Source organism: Photinus pyralis, unplaced genomic scaffold, assembly GCF_008802855.1.
Source record: "Photinus pyralis isolate 1611_PpyrPB1 unplaced genomic scaffold, Ppyr1.3 Ppyr1.4_LG7, whole genome shotgun sequence".
Taxonomy (NCBI): domain Eukaryota; kingdom Metazoa; phylum Arthropoda; class Insecta; order Coleoptera; family Lampyridae; genus Photinus; species Photinus pyralis.
Window position 1 is genome coordinate 2,060,284 of NW_022170738.1, and position 21,191 is coordinate 2,081,474.

General features: G+C 37.6%; 3 protein-coding genes across 9 annotated transcripts; 2 read left to right on the forward strand and 1 right to left on the reverse strand.

Annotated features, from left to right (window-relative positions):
• Positions 1-2,063: 2,063 nt before the first annotated feature.
• On the forward strand, positions 2,064-4,308 carry LOC116177332 (CD63 antigen-like). Of its 6 annotated transcripts, none has more exons than XM_031496282.1 (6): positions 2,064-2,971; positions 3,016-3,216; positions 3,269-3,451; positions 3,689-3,871; positions 3,912-4,078; positions 4,135-4,308. In XM_031496282.1, exons 1-5 carry the CDS (start codon positions 2,900-2,902, stop codon positions 3,918-3,920), a joined length of 648 nt encoding a protein of 215 aa, XP_031352142.1. In that variant the 5' UTR covers positions 2,064-2,899; the 3' UTR covers positions 3,921-4,078; positions 4,135-4,308. The 6 variants fall into 6 exon arrangements, with proteins under 6 accessions (XP_031352142.1, XP_031352140.1, XP_031352145.1 ...); XM_031496280.1 differs by having other exon boundaries at positions 3,921-4,078; XM_031496285.1 differs by having other exon boundaries at positions 3,023-3,216; positions 3,921-4,078.
• A 1,612-nt stretch (positions 4,309-5,920) lies between these two features.
• LOC116175381 (tetraspanin-9-like) lies at positions 5,921-6,890 on the forward strand. Of its 2 annotated transcripts, XM_031493466.1 has the most exons (5): positions 5,921-6,036; positions 6,086-6,283; positions 6,334-6,513; positions 6,558-6,755; positions 6,801-6,890. In XM_031493466.1, the coding sequence occupies exons 2-5, from the start codon at positions 6,185-6,187 to the stop codon at positions 6,843-6,845; spliced, it is 522 nt and encodes a 173-aa protein (XP_031349326.1). In that variant the 5' UTR covers positions 5,921-6,036; positions 6,086-6,184; the 3' UTR covers positions 6,846-6,890. The 2 variants fall into 2 exon arrangements, with proteins under 2 accessions (XP_031349326.1, XP_031349325.1); XM_031493465.1 differs by having other exon boundaries at positions 5,930-6,283.
• A 2,942-nt stretch (positions 6,891-9,832) lies between these two features.
• On the reverse strand, positions 9,833-20,618 carry LOC116177043 (nitric oxide synthase-like). Its single transcript, XM_031495902.1, has 21 exons — positions 20,562-20,618; positions 19,885-20,018; positions 19,432-19,571; positions 18,255-18,417; positions 17,088-17,179; positions 15,314-15,595; positions 15,064-15,238; positions 14,713-15,009; positions 12,573-12,667; positions 12,275-12,524; positions 12,164-12,225; positions 12,018-12,113; positions 11,788-11,962; positions 11,581-11,736; positions 11,294-11,528; positions 11,078-11,247; positions 10,821-11,031; positions 10,686-10,773; positions 10,383-10,638; positions 10,148-10,333; positions 9,833-10,099 (listed from the first exon to the last, which is right to left on the reverse strand). Exons 2-21 carry the CDS (start codon positions 19,975-19,977, stop codon positions 10,016-10,018), a joined length of 3,306 nt encoding a protein of 1,101 aa, XP_031351762.1. The 5' UTR covers positions 19,978-20,018; positions 20,562-20,618; the 3' UTR covers positions 9,833-10,015.
• Between the last annotated feature and the right edge of the window lie 573 nt (positions 20,619-21,191).

The following is a 21,191-nucleotide window of genomic DNA, read 5'->3' on the forward strand; positions in this document are numbered from 1 at the left end:
TAGCTTAAGTACAGCAGCATCGTAGTGCCATGTAATTGGAATACTTTGCAGTATCCCCCTGTGGGTTCGGGGGAAGAATTGGCCCACTACCACCCTGGAGGTCGTAAAAGGCGACATACATTCCAATTCCAAAAGAATCCATCCTACAACCATATCCTTATTTATGCTGTCTACTTATCCCGGAATCCCAAGGTGGATTGTGTCGAGGGCTGAATGGCTCTGCTTTAGTGAGCCGAAAGTACTTACGTAAAGGGAGATTTCTATAATTTACCTTACCCAAAAAGGCCCCTGCGACAAAGGGGTACTAATGGCAATGTCTTTGAATCTACGGAAAAACATAACCCAGGTGGGTAGAGACGAGATCTCACAATCCCACTCTGGAAACCAGGAGTCACTAACCTTTCCCGACGATTCTGGGAGAGGCATCCAGATACTTATCGCGATTCAGAGGAAATGTGTGTTTGTGGTAAGCCTTTGCATGGAGGCACGTCTTGTACGATTATTAAGCGTGTCAATTGTATTGAAAATCATAATACGCGGCCATAGGCGCCGACTTGACAAAATTTTTATTTTTACGTACCTGCATAGGGTATCGGGTTACGGGCAGGGCCGGTTAAACCACAAGGCGAACATAGGCGGCTGCCTGGGGCGCCAAGCTTCAGAGGGCGCCAAAATTAAGCAACATCTTTCAGCGAAAGCGCATCGGCGGCTCCAAAAAACTTCCCGGTACTGCCGGTGCCGCGATCGCACACCTCTCTCAAGTCAAGCGAGGGCGGCCTATGCGCACGTATGTATCCATTGCCCTTCGAATTTTAATGACGCTTCCAGTGTCGGTGGCGAGCAGAGAACGCAGTTTCTCCAAGCTAAAGCTGATAAAGACATTTTTGCGGTCAACAATGTCTCAGAATAGGCTCGTGGACTTGGCAATGATCTCAATTGAATCGAAGGAGGCATGGAATGTAAATTTAGAACAGCTAGTCCAGCAGTCCGCGAGAAATAAGGCAAAGATGAATTTTTGATTTTTTATGTGTATATCCCTACCCTAATATCTTTGGATATGCGTTTTTGTATACCTACACCGCCTACACGTTATGTCGTTATGTTATTATGTATTTGAAGAAAACACAATAAAGTATTTATGAACGCCACTTCTATTTTTTGGCTGGTACTGGTACCATAGGAATAACCTCCGGAAGGGCGCGCTGAGAACATCTCGCCTAGGGCGCCAAATAGCCTTTCACTTTCACCGGCCCTGGTTACGGGTATAAGTAATTTAGGAACTAAAACGTAATACGTAACGATAACAATAGAAAATTATTAAAACATCACCATAACCCTAACCGACAACCGTCGACTTTTAACTAAAACCAGCAAGTACGAATTTTTGCATTTTTAAATAATGCACTTATCGTAGTAGGTGTAAGGTGCAGGTACCTATCTTTATCCTTTCTCAGAAAGAAAAACTATGACGTCACATCAGGAGTCAGATTATTGCTTCTTAGAAGTGTCAACGGTTTCCTGCTTACTTGGGACGGTTTGTTATTGCATTTTTGCATTGAGGTAGAGGTATAAAGGTTTATTGTTGAGTCTAAAGCTGATTATGCAGTTTCAAGATTTGGTGTAAGTAACCACGAATACGAATACGGTATATAATTGTCACTTATTCAGAATTAGGGGAGCTGAGCCCCTCCAGTATAAATATTGGAGGGGCTGAAAGTGCTCGGCCACCCCTAAGTCGGCGCCTTTGTACGCGGCACAGAGAATGCAATAGATTTAACGAAGTTGCCTGAGTTATACTGATGCCAAAAAGAAGGTTACAAATAGTGTCGAAACACTAGTACAAGGATTATCCTATACCAAAATTGCTGCAAGGAAGATGTTGCAAACGACAAAAGATTGATCACTAGATCTTGACAACATTCATTATGCTCTACAGAATGGTATCAAGAAACTCCTAGAAACTGCAGCGGAAAATATTGGATTTCATTTCTCTTGAGAAAACGAATGCGACCCACTTTTGTCGCCTTAGACATGAATACTTACCCCTCATTGTTAATGAAAGGGGAAAATATGCAGTATCGACTAAATATCAAGATTTGATAATAAATTGTATTTTAGAGAAGATATTGAAATGCTAGTAGCAAAATGTAAAAAACGGGTCAATATTTTGCGCTGTTATCAAACTTTAGTTGGGGACCAGATAGGGAAAGTCTCCTCTGCTTTTACAAGTCCTTTGTGTTGTCTGTAATTGAGTATGCTTGTGTTGTATATGAATCGGCTCGTCAAATGCACCAAAAGAAATTAGATAAAATTCGCGCGAATGGTATATTAGGATGGTTATATTGGAACATTTCGTGATTTCTCAATTTAGCCGCCCCACTTGGGCTTCCAATTCATTCCACACCCTTTTGACAGAACTTCTTTCTCTAATCTTCAGCAGCAGACAACTTCACTAAAATATTCTCCTGTTCCAATTTCTCCAATTGTTGCTGAAGATGAAGTTGTGGTTGACATTCTGATATACTTCAATATTCTTCTTAACTTCATTGGTTAGTGGAGTTAAAGTAGTGTCTTTAATTAGATAGGTACATCAATCAATGACTGAACTAATTCCCTTCGCATCTTTGTCAGGTGCTGTGTAGTTCTGTAAAAACCTTATTTTCTTTGTCATTAGGGAATCTTAATGGAATCTCTGTAAATTTCCATGCATTTATAGTTTTTCTTTGGAGTCAGATGCATCAGACGTGCCTGGAGGCCATCTTCAAAATGATGTGCAAGTATGTTTAAAATACTATATTTTCAACTTTTTTTTATACCGTTGTCATAATTTCCGATTCTGTCATTGAGTGTAAGGTTAAAACCTGGTGTCAGGTTATCTACTATAGGTATACCAAGAGCGATGTGCATTATTTTAGATGCCTTGGCTTCTCCCATACGAGTAATTTTTTGCGTGAATACAAAATTGTATATTGTACGCGATCCTCCATAAACAGTAAGTTTAATATCAAGAAGCAGTTTTCAGGGGTCATGATTGTAATAATGGTCCCGGTGCTCAGTAACACAAAGGTTGGAACGTACATCTTGGCGCTTAGAAATTATTTTGATGTAGTAAAGGTGGGACCTCCGGCATTGATCGGCTTTGGCGTTGCCCTAATTGTTATTGGTCTTTTGGGACACTACGGTGCTTCTAGTGGAAGCACCAGGTGTTTGGCTTCTGTAAGTCGTATTTATACACCTGATCTAATCATACTGTAATTGCACGTCGTAGTATATGTTTCTTTGTGTCGGGCTTATAGTTTTGGAAATCATAGTCGCAACATATGTGTTAATGAAACTACCCAAAAATTCAGGTGCTATTTTGAAAGACATTCAGAATAAATTCAAGGAGTTGATTCAAAGTTATTATACTGATCCTGAAATAAAACTAGCAATTGACTTTGTGCAAAGTGAAGTAAGCATAGGAATGTGATTGAAAAGTGACAGAGAAATGAGTGAAAACCATGAGCGAAAATTATTCGAACATCATATGCTGTTTCGTAAGATGGCGTACCAACGCTTAGCTAAGCAACATTATGCATAGGTAAATTATGCTTCCTTGGAGCAAAGCCATTAGTCTGCTTATATTCGCGCATTTCTCGTTACTTTATCAAACTCGGGAAATGACTTTTCACTAAACAAACCTGTTCAGTTTGAATGCTGTGGATCAATAGACAGATTCGATTGGGGAGGGATTGGTAGTACCCCTGATAGTTGCACGTGCAGGGGATGTCTAGTTAGTTACGGCTTCGGTTGTAGCGAATATATATTCGATTTGGTTTCGGGGAAATTGGCAATGGTTCCGACAATAGCGTATGCAGTTCTAGGTTTTCAGGTAAGTAGAGGCGATATTAATAAACGATAAATGCGTAAAGGTTTTGTAGGTGGCCGGACTGGTTGTCGCATATTTCCTTTTAATTATACTTGGTGCGGGATGAGTTACTGCTTGTTTTAATAAAGAAATTTTGCGATAATTGTTAATATGACCACAACATCGGTACATTTAAAAAGGTGGCAGTCAACAGCACAAACATCTACAAAGGTGAAACAATTTTAGCTAAATTTGCTGTAAAAGTTCAATGATAACTTTTGTCATAGTCAACCCAAATATCATTTCATCACAGAGACCATTTTTGTCTTCGAAAATGCTTTTAACCGCGAAAAATGGGGACTGACTCACTCAATTCATTTTTATAATAGTCTTGAAATAAATTGACTTATAACAGTTAAAGTATTATTTATCACTCACATATACACAATTTATAACAGCGCGAACTATGTATTACTTCGGCGTCGAAATTGGAACTATCCTGAAATTCGATTTGCTTATATAGCAAGCTCGAGTGTTCGCGAGATTTCCCGAGTGTTCTGGAACATGCTAGAAAACCTGGGGTTTCTGGAATATTCGCTACAATGTTATGAAGAAAAGTCAAAGATGTTGGCAAGAATTGTTGCTGAAATAGCATTGGAAGCTATTGCTGGTAGCATAGGTATCATAATTAATAAAGATAATTTAAACCACAATATTGTTTTCATTTTAATTATCCACTTGTATAGTTGGCGTGAGGCGAACGAGCTAGGTATGAATATTTCTAAACGCAAGGTAGTTACGTATTCACATAAACAATGCATCGAATACAGTATGAGTAGGTACTCTTTATTAGACGTTTCTTTGTGAAGGAATGAATCAGTTAGAAATCTTGGTATCACAACAACTAAAAATGAGTAACTATATATAATTTTAAATATTATTTTAAGGTTTTTCTAAAGTCTTTGTATCTTTTACAAATGACTTCTTTTATTTCAAGCCGAATTGTTAAGGGTTAGTAGGTAAACAACACCGATATGAACGCACTTTGACATCATTTGACCTTTTTGCACCACACAAATTGAAAATCACCGAAGGTCATCATGGTTGTTGTCAAAACTAACTACGGTTCTTTGTTCAACTAATGTCACCGAAGGTTATCGTGGTTGTTTTCAAAACTAACTAGGGTTGTTGTCTAAACCCAATGTGACTGAAGGTATCGGATTTTGAACTATTAAAAGTCACGGAACGTGGAAATGTTCTACAGTAGCAGAACGATGTATCGGCGAATCAATTGATCCAAAAATAGGCATCCTGCATGTCAAGAAAAAGGTTAGTATATGTAAATTCAAATGACATGCCTAGAACTTCCACTGCACTTAACCCAAGCGAAAGTGGAGTAATCATACTTGAAATATTATCATTACATTTATTTAAATTAATTTTGATGAATAAAGACCATTATCCCCTGATATTTTAGAGGTCCATTACGAATCTGCAAAGGACGCCGTTCACCAAATCTACGAGCAAAGAAGAAGAATACACGGAGTGCCCATGCAAAACCTCTTGTCCATCATGGACGAGTCCGCGCTGACAACATTCTGGGAAATTGAAGTCCAAACCCAAGACGCAGCCCTATCGCAGGAAGATGACCAATGCGAAGAAAGGTATCAAGATACAACAACACGGAATATAGAAAACACCTACATATACCGTAAACCAACCTGCCGCGGAAAGGAGAAGCAACCGCTAGCCTTCTACAGAAGGTATCCAGGTTCAACGTTCTCTTGTGAGAGTATCAAGGGCTACTCGAGCTAGACATATGGTACCTCAAAACGCAAGGGAGAGACCTGCAAAATACTATATTCCCCACCATTAAAAGAGGAAAGCTCCACCACAACATTACGAGTGGTGGGTGACGCCTCAGTCACTTTTAGTTCAGGAAAAGACAGAACGAGATGATACTAACTGATCCAAAACTACAAGAAGATTTGTAGGGAAATGGGCCAACCCCTAAGTTAACGGCAAAATCTAAGGTGGCTTATATAAAAACGATCTTATAGCTGTCACAGACGACATCAGCTGTCAAAATGATGACTGCTAAATTCTTATACTAACCTCAATGTGCTTTCTGTTAGATATAGCACTAGCCCCATTAAAAATACTAGTTTGCCTCATGTCCAAGCTATATTGTGTAAGAAAAGCCCTGTGTTGCTAATACTCATTTGAAATCTGGCGCAGTTTGCAGGAGTTGGATGTATCATACTTGGTCCAGTGCTAGATTATACGTTTGAAACTTACATAAATCTATTCAAGGAGAGTTATCCAAGTTTATTGGTGATGTCAAAATATTTAATCGGTGTAGGTGCCATACTTCTTGGAATAGGATTTGTAGGTCAATGTGGTGCTACTAGTGGTAGCACAATATGTTTAATCCTTGTACGCAATGTTACGATATGATTGGAAAATAATTATTTAGACGGTTCCAGTTTATGTTCCTTGTTGCTGGAGGTATAGCGGTACAGCACTTTTTAGAACACAAGGTGATGGAACATATTCCCCACAGCAATGAGCTATATAATAAGGTGGAGGATGCGCTACGAACATGCTTACAATTATATACAAAATCCGTTTTATTGCAAAACGCTTTTGATTATCTACACGTGCAGGTAAGAGTGTTTCATGCGGGCTCATTAACTCTTCCATAATCTAGGGTAAATGTTGTGGGGTCACAGGCGCTGGCGATTGGATCGATATACAGATTCCGCGACCTCAAAGCTGTTGTGAATCATTAACACTTGGCTTTTGCGTTGATCATTACGAACCAGGATGCACAGAATTCTTGCACAACTTCATTGAGAAAAAAACAAGATGGCTGCCAGAAATTGCAGATATAATCCTCGGGTTTCAGGTTTGTTAAATAATTAAAGTACAAAAGCGCAAGCGCAGCTTTTAGGCATCTACTCTTGCTCTGACCCTTCTTCTGCTAATTACGGGATAGACTAGAACGTCGTTACTAACTTTGTTTTAAAGTACCTATAGGTACTAGCTATGGTTTGTACCAAGAAGATAGGCATACTAAATAAAAATTGTATTGTTTTGCATTATCTTAAAATTCAATTACTTTAAAGACTCCAGTACTAACTATTGTCTATTAAGGAATAAAAGGGAGAGGATTGTAATACGTTCACCGAGGGAACTATGCTTTTTTTATACATTTTGGGGATTACTGGTTGTCAAGTTTGTTTGATTTGATAAAAATTAAGCTTACTTAAAGCCAAAATAGAGAAATTACATCTGTCGAATTTTAGAAGACCTGCACCTAAAATTATTTCTTGTAACCAAAGCGATACACGTTACAGAATAGCGAAGCAGGTGTGTTGATGGATTGTATCCAGGGTAAGGGTGTGTATCATGGAGATCTCCGAAACCATAAAAGATACGACGATAGACAAGTTAGGGAAAAGTTTTTCAATTAAACAGTTATTTTCACGCTTTAAAGACAACCAGAAAATTCCGATTACTTCCGAAGATATGCCAGAAAAACCGAAACTTGCCTTTTTGTTTTTTTCCGATGTTATTTGGACTGATAGAAAAAAATAGAAACCACTTTATTATTATCACTTTTTGAGCTCTAAGAGACACCGTTGAGAGATTTTCAATACAACATTTTTTATTCCGAATGCAACGATATACTTCACAAGTTCGCACTCGCACACACAAAAAAACAAAAGAAACTGTTAGTTTCAACAGGATGGTGCTACCGCTCACAACGCCTAATCGTGCGAGAATACATATCGGACAAAGTGTCTGGAAAAGTGAACCGATACTAGGTGTTCTGGCACGATTAGAGTGTGGCTGCACCATCTTCTTGAAACCAACAGTTTCAAACTTTTGTTTTTTTTTTGTGTGTGACATATATCGACGGATTCGTAATACGAATAAGAAATGCTACTCAGTACAGTATGTATTTTTTTTACGGGGCATATAAAAAAATGAAGTTATTGATGATTTATCCGGAACGAAACGTTGTATTGAAAGTCTCCCAAGGGTGTCTTGTAGAGCTCAAAAAGTGGCAATGAGAAAGTGTTTTCTATTTTCGTTGTATCTGTTCAAATAACAACCGAAAAAAATAAAAACCAAATCGGCAAATTTCGGTTTTTCTGGAATATCTTCGAAACTACTGTTTTAATCAAAATTCATGACCTACTCAGCAGCATTCCGCGTGTGTAGTACAACCTGAGAATCTGCTTCCTCGTGAGATACAGGTGAAAGGGTAGCTAGGTCTTTGTTCCTGTCTTCTTTCAGGAAAGATTGGAGGGTTTTGGGATCGTCACTCTATCCTCAACTGCGACTCTTTTTTTCCTGTACGTCTGGACTCTCGTGTGAGCGTTCAGGCTACTATGTTGATCGACAACGACATCTACTCTGATTACTGCCGAATTCATCCTAATTTTAATATACGCCTCAAACACAACTGCACTATTTATAGTGTTGGAAAGTCACATTTTCACTAACAGCATCAATCTGTCTGTGTCATGATGCCTCGTAAGCTTCAATGAGAACATCGAAGGACACATTGCCCGCAATGTGCTCAGAAAGGTGGGGAAATGTGCTTGTTGTATGCTTCTAATATACAGCCGCAAAGACATTACGGATACCAGCATTTGAACTGCGTGGATTCCTTTTAACGCTTATTTTTAGCTACTGACTCACTATTTTTTCAGAACCGACATTTCAGTATAGTACGGCGCGGTGCGGAAAAATAAAAACAGCAACAAATGGAGCACGTATGCACAGATTTCCGTTAGAAAACCGATATGTCATAAACCATACACTTTTCGACAAAAGCTTCCATAATTTTATTGAGATGATTTAATTGCCGACATAACGAACAGAGCATGGGAATCCGAGCAGCCGTTCCTGAGATCACAAAAATGACGGCAACAGTTTCAGAATTATGCCGTCGTCACGGGTGACGTAATCACTTCTGGGTGTATATCTCGGTGTCAATTTAAAGGTACCTGCATGACGGAACGAGAAAAAAATCTCATGCTGGTATCACAAACTGAAACTTTTTGCCAAAATTAACAGCTAACATGGTTTCTGTACAACAATCGCTCCATCTGTTCATGTTTTGAATGGATATCCTAATGGTATTTGTTCACATACAGAACAATATCTCTCATTTTTTTGTAGTTGTAGTTGTTTTTCTGGTATATCCTTGTATTGCAGAAGTAGCAAGCAAACCACAATTTCAATTAATACAACCTTTAGGGTTAAGTATTTAGACCAACACTTGGACACACGTTGTTATGTTATTGCGAGTAGGAGAGAGCTTCGCCAAGTAATAATTTGCACTTGCCGTAGTGATTTGTTTTGATGCGGAAATTAAAATGTTTGTTAACGACAAATTGACTGAGTTCAAGCCCTTCTGAAGGTTCACGGCAATAAACGTTTGCACAGCAGTTTCAACAATGGCTCTTTGTAGTAGCAAAATTATCTCAACGCCTATCAACTAAGACGGCCATCCAATCATTAATTTACTACTTACATCACACCTTACCAATCAAATAAGAGTTAGGGTCATAAATAATCTCTCACATATTTCCCACATCTGCAGATTTTGCGGTTTCCGTGCAGAGTTCGCATTGTAATTCAATGGTACAATTGAAAAGAAGAAATTCCGGACATTATGTCTCTACCGGCTTCCTAAAGTAATTAAGAAAAGTATAGAAAACAAACACACAGAAATACATAAACGTCCGTTGCACTGCAGTCGACCTACCTACTCTTTCAAACTCTAACAAGACCACTATACGCCTGGAAAATAACTTCGATTCTCCAAATAACCTGTACATTTCAATGGGTAAAAATGACTAAAATCCAAGTTTGTTTATTTCTGCTAAAAGAATGGAAAAAATACACCCAAATCTACAGCTACCGTTACAGAATCGGGCCAAAATAACAAATTTCTCTGTTACCGTATTGAGTTATGTATATTTATTGCGTCTAAATATTATAATAGTGTTGTGAATAGCAACTTTTTGCAAAGAAAGATGATTATATGAAACATTTTGGCTTTTCACAGATTTTGGTTAATAATAATAAGTACCTACTTTCAGAATAGATTCTGACAATTAGAAAATGCTAGCGCGATGGCAGCCGAATTCATGCAGATTTTCCGAATTTGTTTAGTTTCTCGGCCGTTCGTAAAGTAATCCCAAAGACATCTTCATGATACCGATTTTGATCCTGCCGACATAATTTATGAGCCGAAATGTTCCTTTTGGAGGAATTTACCTTGAGAGTAAGCATATAAGCATCAGCATCGATTTGCCCTCCATGGCGCTGAATAATTGTTTTTAGAGTTTGATTAACACCTTCAGCCATTACGGAATCCCCACAAACGTAAACGTGGCCTTTTTCTAGTACTAACATGCGGTATATTTCATCGCCCACTTCTACCATTAAATCCTGAACGTAAGTCTGCACATAGAAGTCTCATTTATTTGCCCCGGTGGCTTTGAAATATTACCTTTTTAGTGTAAGGTTCACGTGATAATGCTAAGAACACTCTATGAAGTACACCTAATTCTACCATCTCAGCCTTGTCATCACGGTACAAATCTAACTCTTTGTAACGGCATCCAAAGAATAACCACGCTTTCCCTGCGATTTTACTTTCTGACCATCTTTGCTGCCAAAATGCTCTAAATGGGGCTATACCCGTTCCTGGTCCTACTAGTATTACTGGTAACGATATATCTTCTGGAAGGTAGAAATGCGGAGCACTAAAACCAATCCGAATGAATAAATATTTGTAGACGTACTTAATTACCTTCTCACAGAAATGTGTAACTGTTCGGAAATTTGCAAATTCTGAAAATAATTGGAACACACCCCATAATGTACAGGGCCGTTGCCACCTTTAAAGTAAATACGTTACTTGTTAAACGCATAAAGGAAGACTTGCCTTCTGTTCGGTAAACCACATCAGCAACCGTTGCGTGAATTTGATTCGGATGGACTGATGGACTGGAAGATATTGAATAAAGGCGTGGTTGCAAAATATGGAGCCGAGTAATCAGTAGGGGAGCATACGGTCTCACTGAAGGAAATTCTTCTAGAACCTCTAATAAATGTGGAAAGCGCCAATTTTTCCAGCTCTCATAAGATGCCGGATCCTGAAACAGATCTTGCCTACACAATTGATAGGATTATCAAACGTACTGTGGTCAAAACGGCTAGCTTCTCCTGGTCCATCTTCGCTGTGGCAATCGAAGCAAAATATTGCAACAGAAAAGACGATGGTGGCGTAGTTATATCTAAGAATCGGGATAGTAATTGCCGCAAAGAACAGTTTGGTAGCTTTTTGTATGGGACCCAAGATTTTACATCCCCTATAAACGTCGGTTTCAAAGATGATAATAATGAACTTAAGTATACCTTTAGAAGTCTGAAGTTCTTTTAAAATCTGCAGCTGAGTTACTTTGTCCGGGTCTTCAACGCCAGTGAGCCGTTGAATGATTTTGTCTACCAAATCTGGATTATTGATCGGATAAACTCTCACGTGATCACCCGTTCGGTAAGCTAGGGGTGTTTCTATTTCCAATAGAAATGTAGCTTGTGTCGATTTCTCTCCGGACAGCTTTGTACGGTTGACTAACACGCCGGCGGAAACCTGCATCAAAAGTAACAGACCACGCATGAAGTACCTAAAAACGGATGCGCACCTGTGTATTGTGGTAATTTGTTAGCGACGCCTCTATCGATTCTTCTTTTGCCTCTACAAATCGTACTGTGGCATTTGATAAAGTTTCTGGTTTGAACTGTGAGGTAGCTTCATGGACAGATTCGTCTTGGTCTAGACAAAATGTGTCGCACGCCAGCTGTAACCCAATGTCATACATTCAGTTTCAATATAGACATTTACACCTCACCTTAAATACGTCAGGCGCCCACTTTTTAAAGCTGTTGTCTTGATCGGCCAATTCATCCCCCGTCACCACTTCCATTAGTCTTACTCCGCCAAGTTCTCCCAAGAGGCTATCAACGGATTTTCCAAAGGCTGCAAACTTTGGATAAGCAGTGGATCCAAGTGCAAACACGGCAAATCTAAAAGTCGGACTGGTACAGAATGTGACAAGCAACAAAATTATGGTCACCATACATCATATTGCTGAGCGGACCAAAGAGGTTTTTACTCTGTAGCTTTTTTAAATTGTCACACTGAATCATTTTGAAGACAGATATTGATGATGCCGAACTAAAATAAATTACAATCAGCGGTAATGAAATTTGCAGTTCTATCCATACTTATTTTCTTGGATTTGTGAAATATATCGCACCTTCATGTTGTACAGATCTCTTGCAAATTGCTGTTGGGCCAAAATGAAAGTGTTACACAATGTTCGTTGCCTTACTTACCACGCCGATTTCTGGTGGTTCACCATTACCGAACGTCGAAGTAACCACCAAAAGTAACGATTCATGTTCTATATTTGATATATCATAGTCCGACATAGAATAAACTTGCGCGTTAAACGCGTAACTGAACAGCTCGCATAACTTCTTCGCGTAATTTTCAGACTTACCGGTCTCTGTTGCGTATAAGACTGTCGCCTTGATACGACGTGATAAAGCTCTTTCAAATAGCTTGGAGGCAAATTTTGCCGCTCTGAAATTTAAAATTTATGTGCAGGTTTTTTATTATTGATATTCGCACCTGGCGATTTGTGTGAAGCGGAACTTCCTTTTCGGTTTGGTGGAATTGTTTGCTGCTGCACCTTTTTTCCAAATGTGGGTTTTCCATGCAGGTTCCTAAAATAACGTAAGTAAAATACGAACCACACCATTTTTATATTGAATACTTAATTAATAAGTCAAGATATTCGACTCAATGAAATAGTACCTAAATCTAAAACCACCATGGACATTTTTCTATATGCACTGTTCTAGTACTAAGTACTATGATCGTTTTTGTCATAAAAATATTGATTTTGTTAGGTCGTTTCCTTTGGGTATATTAAAATTACTTTACAGTTGTTGTTGAGAAAGACATTTTTACAGGTTACGATTGATCTAATCTTTCCTTGAAAAATGCAGTTTCAACTTAGAAGTATGGAAACAGATCGCTTTGTGATGGTAAAATTAGCATCCTGTTGAATGGAAGAATTTAGCGGAAAAAATATCCATATGAATTGCGAATATAAGCAAACTGGCTTCAAAGTATCGAAAATAACGTTCGAGGTCGTGATTATGCACAGGAATAAAGGACCAATTTTCCACTGTATAGAATATTAACTTTTGCCCCTCTATCAAGTAGGTTTTGCTCTAGCACACGCACTAACTAATTTTCTTTAATTTTTTTCTACGACCTCCCTGAAAAGGGGGTCATAACGTATGATTTATAGGTATGATATAATAACCATTATCTACACCCTTGCGCAATGAAAAAATTAGAATAGATCATGTACCTTTGTAAGTGATGATTATCTACAAATCTCACAACTGGCACTGACGCCGTTTTGCGTTTTGCCTTATTTTCATTTTGAAATTCACGGTGGCCGTAGTAAAAGTATGGTACGTAATCCGTTTGTAATTTGCTATGGAGGGATCGAAGCATTTCCGCACTCGTGCGCTTAATTTACTAACCTGTAATACGTACTATACAACCTTATGACGTAATAACTTTAAATATACGTTTAAAAATTGATTACTGTTGATTGTCCAGATGCGTAAAACCTGCCGTCGACACGTATGAGTTTATTTGCCTAATTTCTTATCAACAATGCACAAACAATGGTTTCTCTTCGATGGTTCACTCGCGTAAATTTATAAATCAAGGGCAATTGCACTTGCTATCAACCAGACTTTTTAGACTTTTTAATTTTTCTAGGAATTTACAACAATTTTCTCGCAAATAGAATTACAGTGATTGGCTAAAGTTTCCGCACAATCCGGCCTAACCACCGTCTGCCTACTTAAAAATCTTACACGTTTCTCGAAATATACGTCGTTATCGTTCTGATCTTGAGACATACGTTCGCTCACGTTCACTATGAAGCGGTATACGTGTAAATTTCTCTATATCGAATGAAATAAAAACTGAAAAAACACTGTAATAATTGCAAAGCGGTCAGCCGTTACAAGAAAACTGTTTTTTCGAAGGTTTTCGCTGCTCTTGGTACCTACGTAATTTTAAGGTTGATTTGGAGCTTTAACCCGGTCAATTAGGTACGTATAATTACCGGTAGCTAATTAGACGTGTTGGAGTAAATAGCGGCTGATTGAAATGTGCTTAGTGTCATTTGAAGCGCGCTTAATTGTCTAGATGTTTGAGCCGGGCTCCAGACGTTATATCAATAAAGCTTCAATTTTGGAGCGGTTTGTACGACTTCGTTGTGGTGACTGGAAAATGTAGGTTTCCCTTCCCAAAATTTCCGAATTTTAGGTGAGGGCATTATCAAGGAGGGATCTTTTCATTTTGCATCTTTCGCATCTTTGAACGATCTTTGCCGATTTCGTATATTTATTAAGAAGCGACGTTAGAAGGGAGGGGTAATATATTGATACTATCAATTGTCAAATTAAGAACAAAAATCGACCTAGTGCAGTTTGTACTCAATAGAACACACTGTATAGGCTGTTTCCATTTTCTATTAAAGGATAATGAGAAGTTATAACGTGCAACAAGTCATTTGTAACTAATCGGGTAATACCGATCCGAGCTAAAATTTGGTTAGGGTCTATTCTCGTATGATCTATTTGTACGTTACAACGTAAGAGTGATCAGAAACGTATCTACATAATTATAATTTGCCAATTCGTGTTAGGAACACAAAAATGAAGAAAAAATAGTTAACCTGATATGTATAGTTCGGTTTTAGATGGTACACAGCCATCTCTTGATGAAACACCGGAGTAGCAGAACCTGACATCGGTGGTACTATCCAAACCCAATCCGCAGGACAACCCCGACGTAGACGCGTTTCATTTTCAAGATGCTTCATGAATGACTCCGATGCCGCGTGATGGTCAACAATCGTGACCCCCTTTAACTGAAAGCTGTACAAAACGGCTATGTTGCACTCCACCATCGCTTTATCTTTCCATAACGAGGTGGTAGTGTTGGTGTCTAAGCCCATCGCCAATGCTACAGTCTGTCACATTTCAAATTATCTAACATCCATTTTAATGTCCCCTTTATGTCTTACCTCAAGCATATTTAAACGGTATGTGTCACAGAGATTTCGGCACCCAATTTCGGCACTCATGTACCATCCGTTAAATGGAGCAGCAGTAAATTGTAGACCACCGCAGTCAAACATCATGTTCGATACCGCCGGCGGGGAGTACCATTTCAACCCAAGCTGCTCGAACCAATCAAACCTACGATTTTTTTTACAAACAGTGACCTTCTTGGCCGTACCACTAAACCAATCTGGTTGGTAAAGTTCTACTTACGAAGGATGCTTTAAAGGCACTTCTAAAATGATCTCCTTCGGAATATTGAAATAATCGGGATCGTGACCGTTGGCCGACAGTACCAGCGGGAGAATATCAAACGGGGTACCTTTTCCGCGCCATCCCAATTTTGTACAGAGCTCGGTAAACTCTACGTGCATGGGATCACCGATGATCTTCCCATTCTGTTGCTTGTAACCAGCGTAGCTAATTAATTGGGTGTTCCATATTCTGTAATCGTGTTTTCCGTCCGTGCGTTGGGGAAAGATGGTAATAGCGGACCTGAAACAGTGTTTAATTCGCGTTTTCGTAAATGCAGGAGGCAGGACGTAGCATAGGATTGATCATGCCAAATTGGAATTGTTCCAAAGGCATTTGGATTTTTTGTAAAGAACAATCAAAATTTCTTTAAATGTGTTCAAATAATAGTTGTTAACTATAAGATACAAATTCGTTCCACTCAATCAATTTACACCGATCGATTTCTTTAGGAATATACTGAGTAAGTAGTTTTAACAAACAAATTAATCCAATTTTGAAAAGGAATGAATATTACTTGTGTATAGAAGTCAAAAAGATTACATTACCTTAATTAAAGGATTTTCTAAAAAGGGTTCGGGTCTTCATTCAAAAGATCGCGCCTTACAGCTGGACAATTATATAGGAATGACAAAATTGGAGGAAATACAGTTGAAGTTTTCTTGAATCTTTCTCGTACGATTACGTTTTGTTGTATAGAAATAATGGGGCAATGAACTGTTTTATTTTTCTGAACTGCATTCAATCTGGCTTCATAGTTTTTCATTGGCCCGTATGAATAAAAGTAAGCAAATGCTTATACTTGCAAAATTCAAAGTAAATACTCGTAAGTGCTCCTTCCCACTGGGCGACTTAGCAGCGCTTCTGAGCAGCAGGACAGGACGCAGTGCAGTGCTGCTAAACAGACCAGCATGAAGGGGCAGTTACGAGTATTTACTTTGAATTTTGCAAGTATAAGCATTTGCTTATTTTTATTCATACGGGCCATTATCTTAAGTGCCGCTTTAACTACGATCTATTCATCGGACACGTCTGTTTGTAATTGTATAAATTTATGCGACAATTCTCAACGCTAATTTACTCGTATGCATACTTGACGAAGACAGTTTATGACATGCTAGTGCAACTGTTTACTATAATATCCTATGAATGAGGTCACCGAAACGTCTACTTAATTTATTTTTCCACCAAATTTTCCGCCCGCCGAATCCTTACGAGAAAGTAAAAAATACGTGTTAGTTTTGCATTCGGCTGTATTGGTTGAGGAATAACGAAACATGCTATTTTCACGACATCTTACCTTAATGAAATGGGGACCATATTCAGAGGAAATGACAAGAAATTGAAATTTTTGAAATAAAGTTTTGAATGTGTGTTTTATTGACAATATATAGTAAAATTTGAAGCTATTTTATTGGTCGGTTTTCTTTTTATGATAAAGTTAACTGTAACATGAAAAGCCCAAAAAAAATATAATACATCCCAAATAAGGGAGCATGGATCAACCACTACACCAAAAAAATTTGATCTTCACGCTTAGGTATAAGAAACTTTTTGTTACACGTAATCAACGTAAAAAACAAACTTTAATTTAATATCCGGGGTCATTACAAGTAATTATACAACAGTTATTTTGTTACTAAGCCTCAAACTCGGGTCTACATACCTTTTGCACCGACCGAGGACGGTTTTGACCTTAGATTATCGTAACTGCGGAAGGTGTAATATAGCTTACCTAATCTTACCATTATTTGATGCATATTTGATATGGCCGCATAATGCGTAGAACATACCACTCGTCGTTGTCACAGAACGGCAGTCAAATACCTGAAATAAGTACTCATTTCAAGGTAGGTTTAGAGAAGATGGAGGGCTATGTGGGCAGTATCCGTCTTCTAAGGCCCCTACACGAATCAGATCTTATGACATGAATTGCTTATTTCGAATTATTCTAACAAATTTCAGTCTTATTGGTTTACTTTGTTTATAGTATTGTTGATTTAAATTTTTAACAAGTATTTATTACTTATAGGTATAACACGATAAAGGGATTTTTTAACCATTGAGAGAAAGATGTTAATTCACGAGTAACGCAGCCACTAGTGAATTAATTTTCACGAGATCGTTAGTTGCCCTTTATCGTCGTATATAATGCAAAACTGTATTTTATAGTAGAAGCCATTGTAAAGCTTCTGAGTTTCGTTTGTTATGAACGTCGTTTTATATCGTGCTCCGCGTCGCATAAATAAATATTCGTTCAAAAATGGTCAAGGACCCATAATGTATCGCTTTTTTTTACATAGGTACTAGCGTCGCGACTCCGCCTGCGTGCCCTACAGAATGTTCTTCCAGTTACGGAGATAACTGGCTATAGGTGATTTAACCCCCCCCCCCCCTCCCAATATTAGATGGTTGAAGTTCAACAGGTCCCATTCAAAGTAAAAAATTGCTCGTGTAATGCTTAAACGTTAGCAGGAAAGTAATAGCACAGATAGGTACCTAAACACTCAATGACTCAAGTGTTCTTGCGAACTCATCTAAAATGATAATGCAATATCCATTTCACTAGGCAATGTTTTGTATGTATCTTGTGTTTTTATTGACACCTTGGGCGTTTCTAGTTCAGACCTATCTTCTTGTTTTCGTTGCACAAAAGATATTTGTAACGCTTTGGAAATGCACTTGCCGTAATATTTTAATTTAAAGAAAGTCGTGTGGTCCCTAGCGCCTAACACAAGCAATGTTTGATCCCTTGTTCACACAACACGATTGCTAGGTATACTATGTCCATATGTCATACAACCACTATCATAGATTAATTTAATCTTTGCCATTAGGTATGTACGCCACCAATATTTCGTAACGTGTAAATCGTATATGTCATGAAAAGAATTTCATCTACCTGCAATCTGGTCCATTGAATGCGCCCTATGCACCTAACTGAATTCCTCCATGCAAGTTTTGCACCGTAAATGAGCTCCGTTTCGGTAAGTTGATAGGTTCCCGTTGCCTCGATTTCTTTTTTTACTTGGTCAATTCGCGAAAGATGTTCCGGTGTATTTGCTCTGGAAAAAATATCATATGCTAATCCCATGAAAAAATCCAATATTTTCAGACCCAACCACCATTTTGAAACCTGGCGTCTATTGTCATAATAAATTATACTCTTAGACATGTCCATAAATCTTATTTCTTACTTTATTATTGTGTTAAAACTACATTTTGGAGCTTCATATTACAGAAAAATGTAATTAATTATTCCAACCTTCTCGTTCAACCTACCTTTTCGACAATATGGGAAAGAAAAACAGACATACCTAATACCAGTAGGTACAGATCATAGAGTTACTTTATAAATTGATAGAATTGACTAAATGGGACAAAAAAAACGAATTTTTGAAGACAGGTAGGTATTGGTTTACCTATTAAGGAAGGTCGATTTGATACCATAGTAAAATAAATGCCATCTGATGGAGTAGTTGTGTTTGTGTCTTACTGATTAATTGACGGATCATTCAACTTCTCGTTAAAAAAGTAGGTAGGTACGAGTACTTGGTCCCTTGATTGATATAATTAATAAGTTGAACGTGGAGGCCGCAATATTTCAATCCTATAAAGAAAACTTGTTGAGCCCTTAGTATTGTATTATACGTAATAGGTATGTATTTTTGAGATCAGTTAAAGATGAAGTATTTTTTATCGGAATTGCAATTGTAAGCAGAATAAACAACAACATTTTTTTGAAATCCAATATAGGTAGGTACTTTGTGTATCTTACATCCAAGAGCTCATAATTATAGAATTTTATGCAAAATCTGTAAAAATATATACAGGGTGAAGACCTTTCCAAGGATATGTCATTTGGCCTATCAGGTCGTTTCAAATTTGGGGTGTTGTGGCCACCGCGCGCAGGGATGAGATTTTGCACTGAACATCAATACAATCACCAACTATAAGTCTGGGATTCTTCAATTTTCCATTTCTCGATGGGTTCAGTTTCATTTTGATCTGAACAAGTCTGTAGGTACTTACATAAACCTTTAAAAGCTATAACAATTTACAAATTTGTATTCGCTTACTTTTTTGTTGAAGTAAAGTATTGGTCCAGAAAGTCTTGAGCGTGTTGTAACAAATCATCATTACGTCGTACCTTGTTCACACCTTTTCCGCTGTTATTCAACGCGCTTGACAGACATACGAGTGGAGTACACACTTTATTCTGAAATAAAAAATTAGAGATGCTATTTTACAAAAAAACACCTGGAAAAATTCTTTAGTGCTCAAATACCATTGGTCGTAGATTAAAACATCATTCACATTATCAAAGGACAACCGGTTGCAAAGTGTTAAAAAATACGCATTTCCGTATTATGAATTTTTTTTTGAAAAAGCAAACGAATTGTAAGTATGGCAAAATCAAATAAAAAGGAAAATTAGTTCCATAATACCACATAATTTATTTCCTTGAAACACTAGGTGGCCATAGAAAGAGTACCACTTTAGGGCCTTATAATATAATATACTGTTTTTACCTGCACAGCCGATCTCGCATGTAACTCATCGTAGAGGGTTTCGTCACCATTTGCAATATTCAATAATCGGATGGAACGCGCCTTCTTTTCCATTTTAATCAGTATCGTCTCACTTACACACGGCGGTATGATTTCTACAGTAAACAGTAAATCAGTAGGACACGTTGCTTAACAATTACTGTACAGGGTGTTCAAATTGATGGTTTTTGGTTGTTTTTCAGGGATATTTTGAAAACTAAAAGAGTGATGCGGTTTGCACTTCTCGTAGTTACTTTTCAAGCTTCTTTTTCTGGTGTAACGTTCATTAACAATTCAAACAATAACATGAGATTTTTTAATGTTTATCGTGATACTTAGAAGCAAATAAATCATGTGAATATTCTTATTTTTTCTTCTGTTATATACATCGTATTAATAATTAATTAATAATCTTAATTTAATAAATAATTCAGATATTTAAGTTTATTGAAAAACATTTGAAAAATATGAAAGTAGGTACGATTGTTTGCATATCTTTTTGATTAAATTTAAGAATTGAATGTAGGAGATTTGTACGTTCTGTTAAAATTTACGCCCTGTATATTCAGCCTAACGGTGAAGTTACATATTTACATGCTTATTGAAAATATACGGTGACGGTGACCTTCGTAATGAAAGCTCTATACTCATTTACTTACATTTTTGAGTGGAACCGACACTGAGGCACATACTAAGAACAGAATAATAAACCAAAAAGCATTGCCTTTGGTTTTTTAAATGAAGCCGTTTTATTATCGACATTTAATTAACATAAATATTCAAGCGGAAATTAAAATTACACGCTTTTCTTAACGAAGATATAAATTTCAGGCGAGTTTCAGCCATTATTTTCGTATTTTTAATATATTGTGATAATATATAATTACGTAAGTTTTGAAATCGAAGAATTTATATTTATAGCTAAGTATTGCGTATACACTTCTACTTTTACCGATACAAATTTCAAAAATTCTTCTTGATGATCGCTATACGGAGCATCCCCACTGGGGCGAACAGTGATTTGAGCTATACGATAAATGAGTGAGAGAAGTAGGTAATAAGTTGAGGCAAGAATAATCCGTCGATGAATCCTCTTCAGGGATGAAAATCGGTTTCCTTATATTGACATCAACAAATTGGCTTCTTTTCCGGCGAGGGATTAGCATATTATTTCCAATATTTCAACAAAATTATATGTGATGATAGAAATATCAATCTAAGACTGGTAATTGCTTCTTCTTTGTCATTGGGAGATGCTCCAACGATAAGTGCGAATCGATATCCAGAGA

Excerpts from the sequence above, each read along its gene's own strand:
- LOC116175381 (XM_031493466.1), top strand. The coding sequence starts at position 6,185 with ATGTCAAAATATTTAATCGGTGTAGGTGCCATACTTCTTGGAATAGGA. Across the intron at positions 6,514-6,557 it reads TTGATTATCTACACGTGCAG|GGTAAATGTTGTGGGGTCAC; the intron begins GTAAGAGTGTTT and ends TCCATAATCTAG. Across the intron at positions 6,756-6,800 it reads ATATAATCCTCGGGTTTCAG|GCATCTACTCTTGCTCTGAC; the intron begins GTTTGTTAAATA and ends CGCAGCTTTTAG.
- LOC116177043 (XM_031495902.1), bottom strand. The coding sequence starts at position 19,977 with ATGGAAAAGAAGGCGCGTTCCATCCGATTATTGAATATTGCAAATGGT. Across the intron at positions 12,668-14,712 it reads AACCGAACTATACATATCAG|GAACCTGCATGGAAAACCCA; the intron begins GTTAACTATTTT and ends ACGTTATTTTAG. Across the intron at positions 12,226-12,274 it reads AACCACCAGAAATCGGCGTG|CAATTTGCAAGAGATCTGTA; the intron begins GTAAGTAAGGCA and ends TTGGCCCAACAG.
- LOC116177332 (XM_031496281.1), top strand. The coding sequence starts at position 2,900 with ATGTGCATTATTTTAGATGCCTTGGCTTCTCCCATACGAGTAATTTTT. Across the intron at positions 2,972-3,015 it reads TGAATACAAAATTGTATATT|TTTTCAGGGGTCATGATTGT; the intron begins GTACGCGATCCT and ends ATCAAGAAGCAG. Across the intron at positions 3,452-3,688 it reads TTGACTTTGTGCAAAGTGAA|TTTGAATGCTGTGGATCAAT; the intron begins GTAAGCATAGGA and ends AAACCTGTTCAG.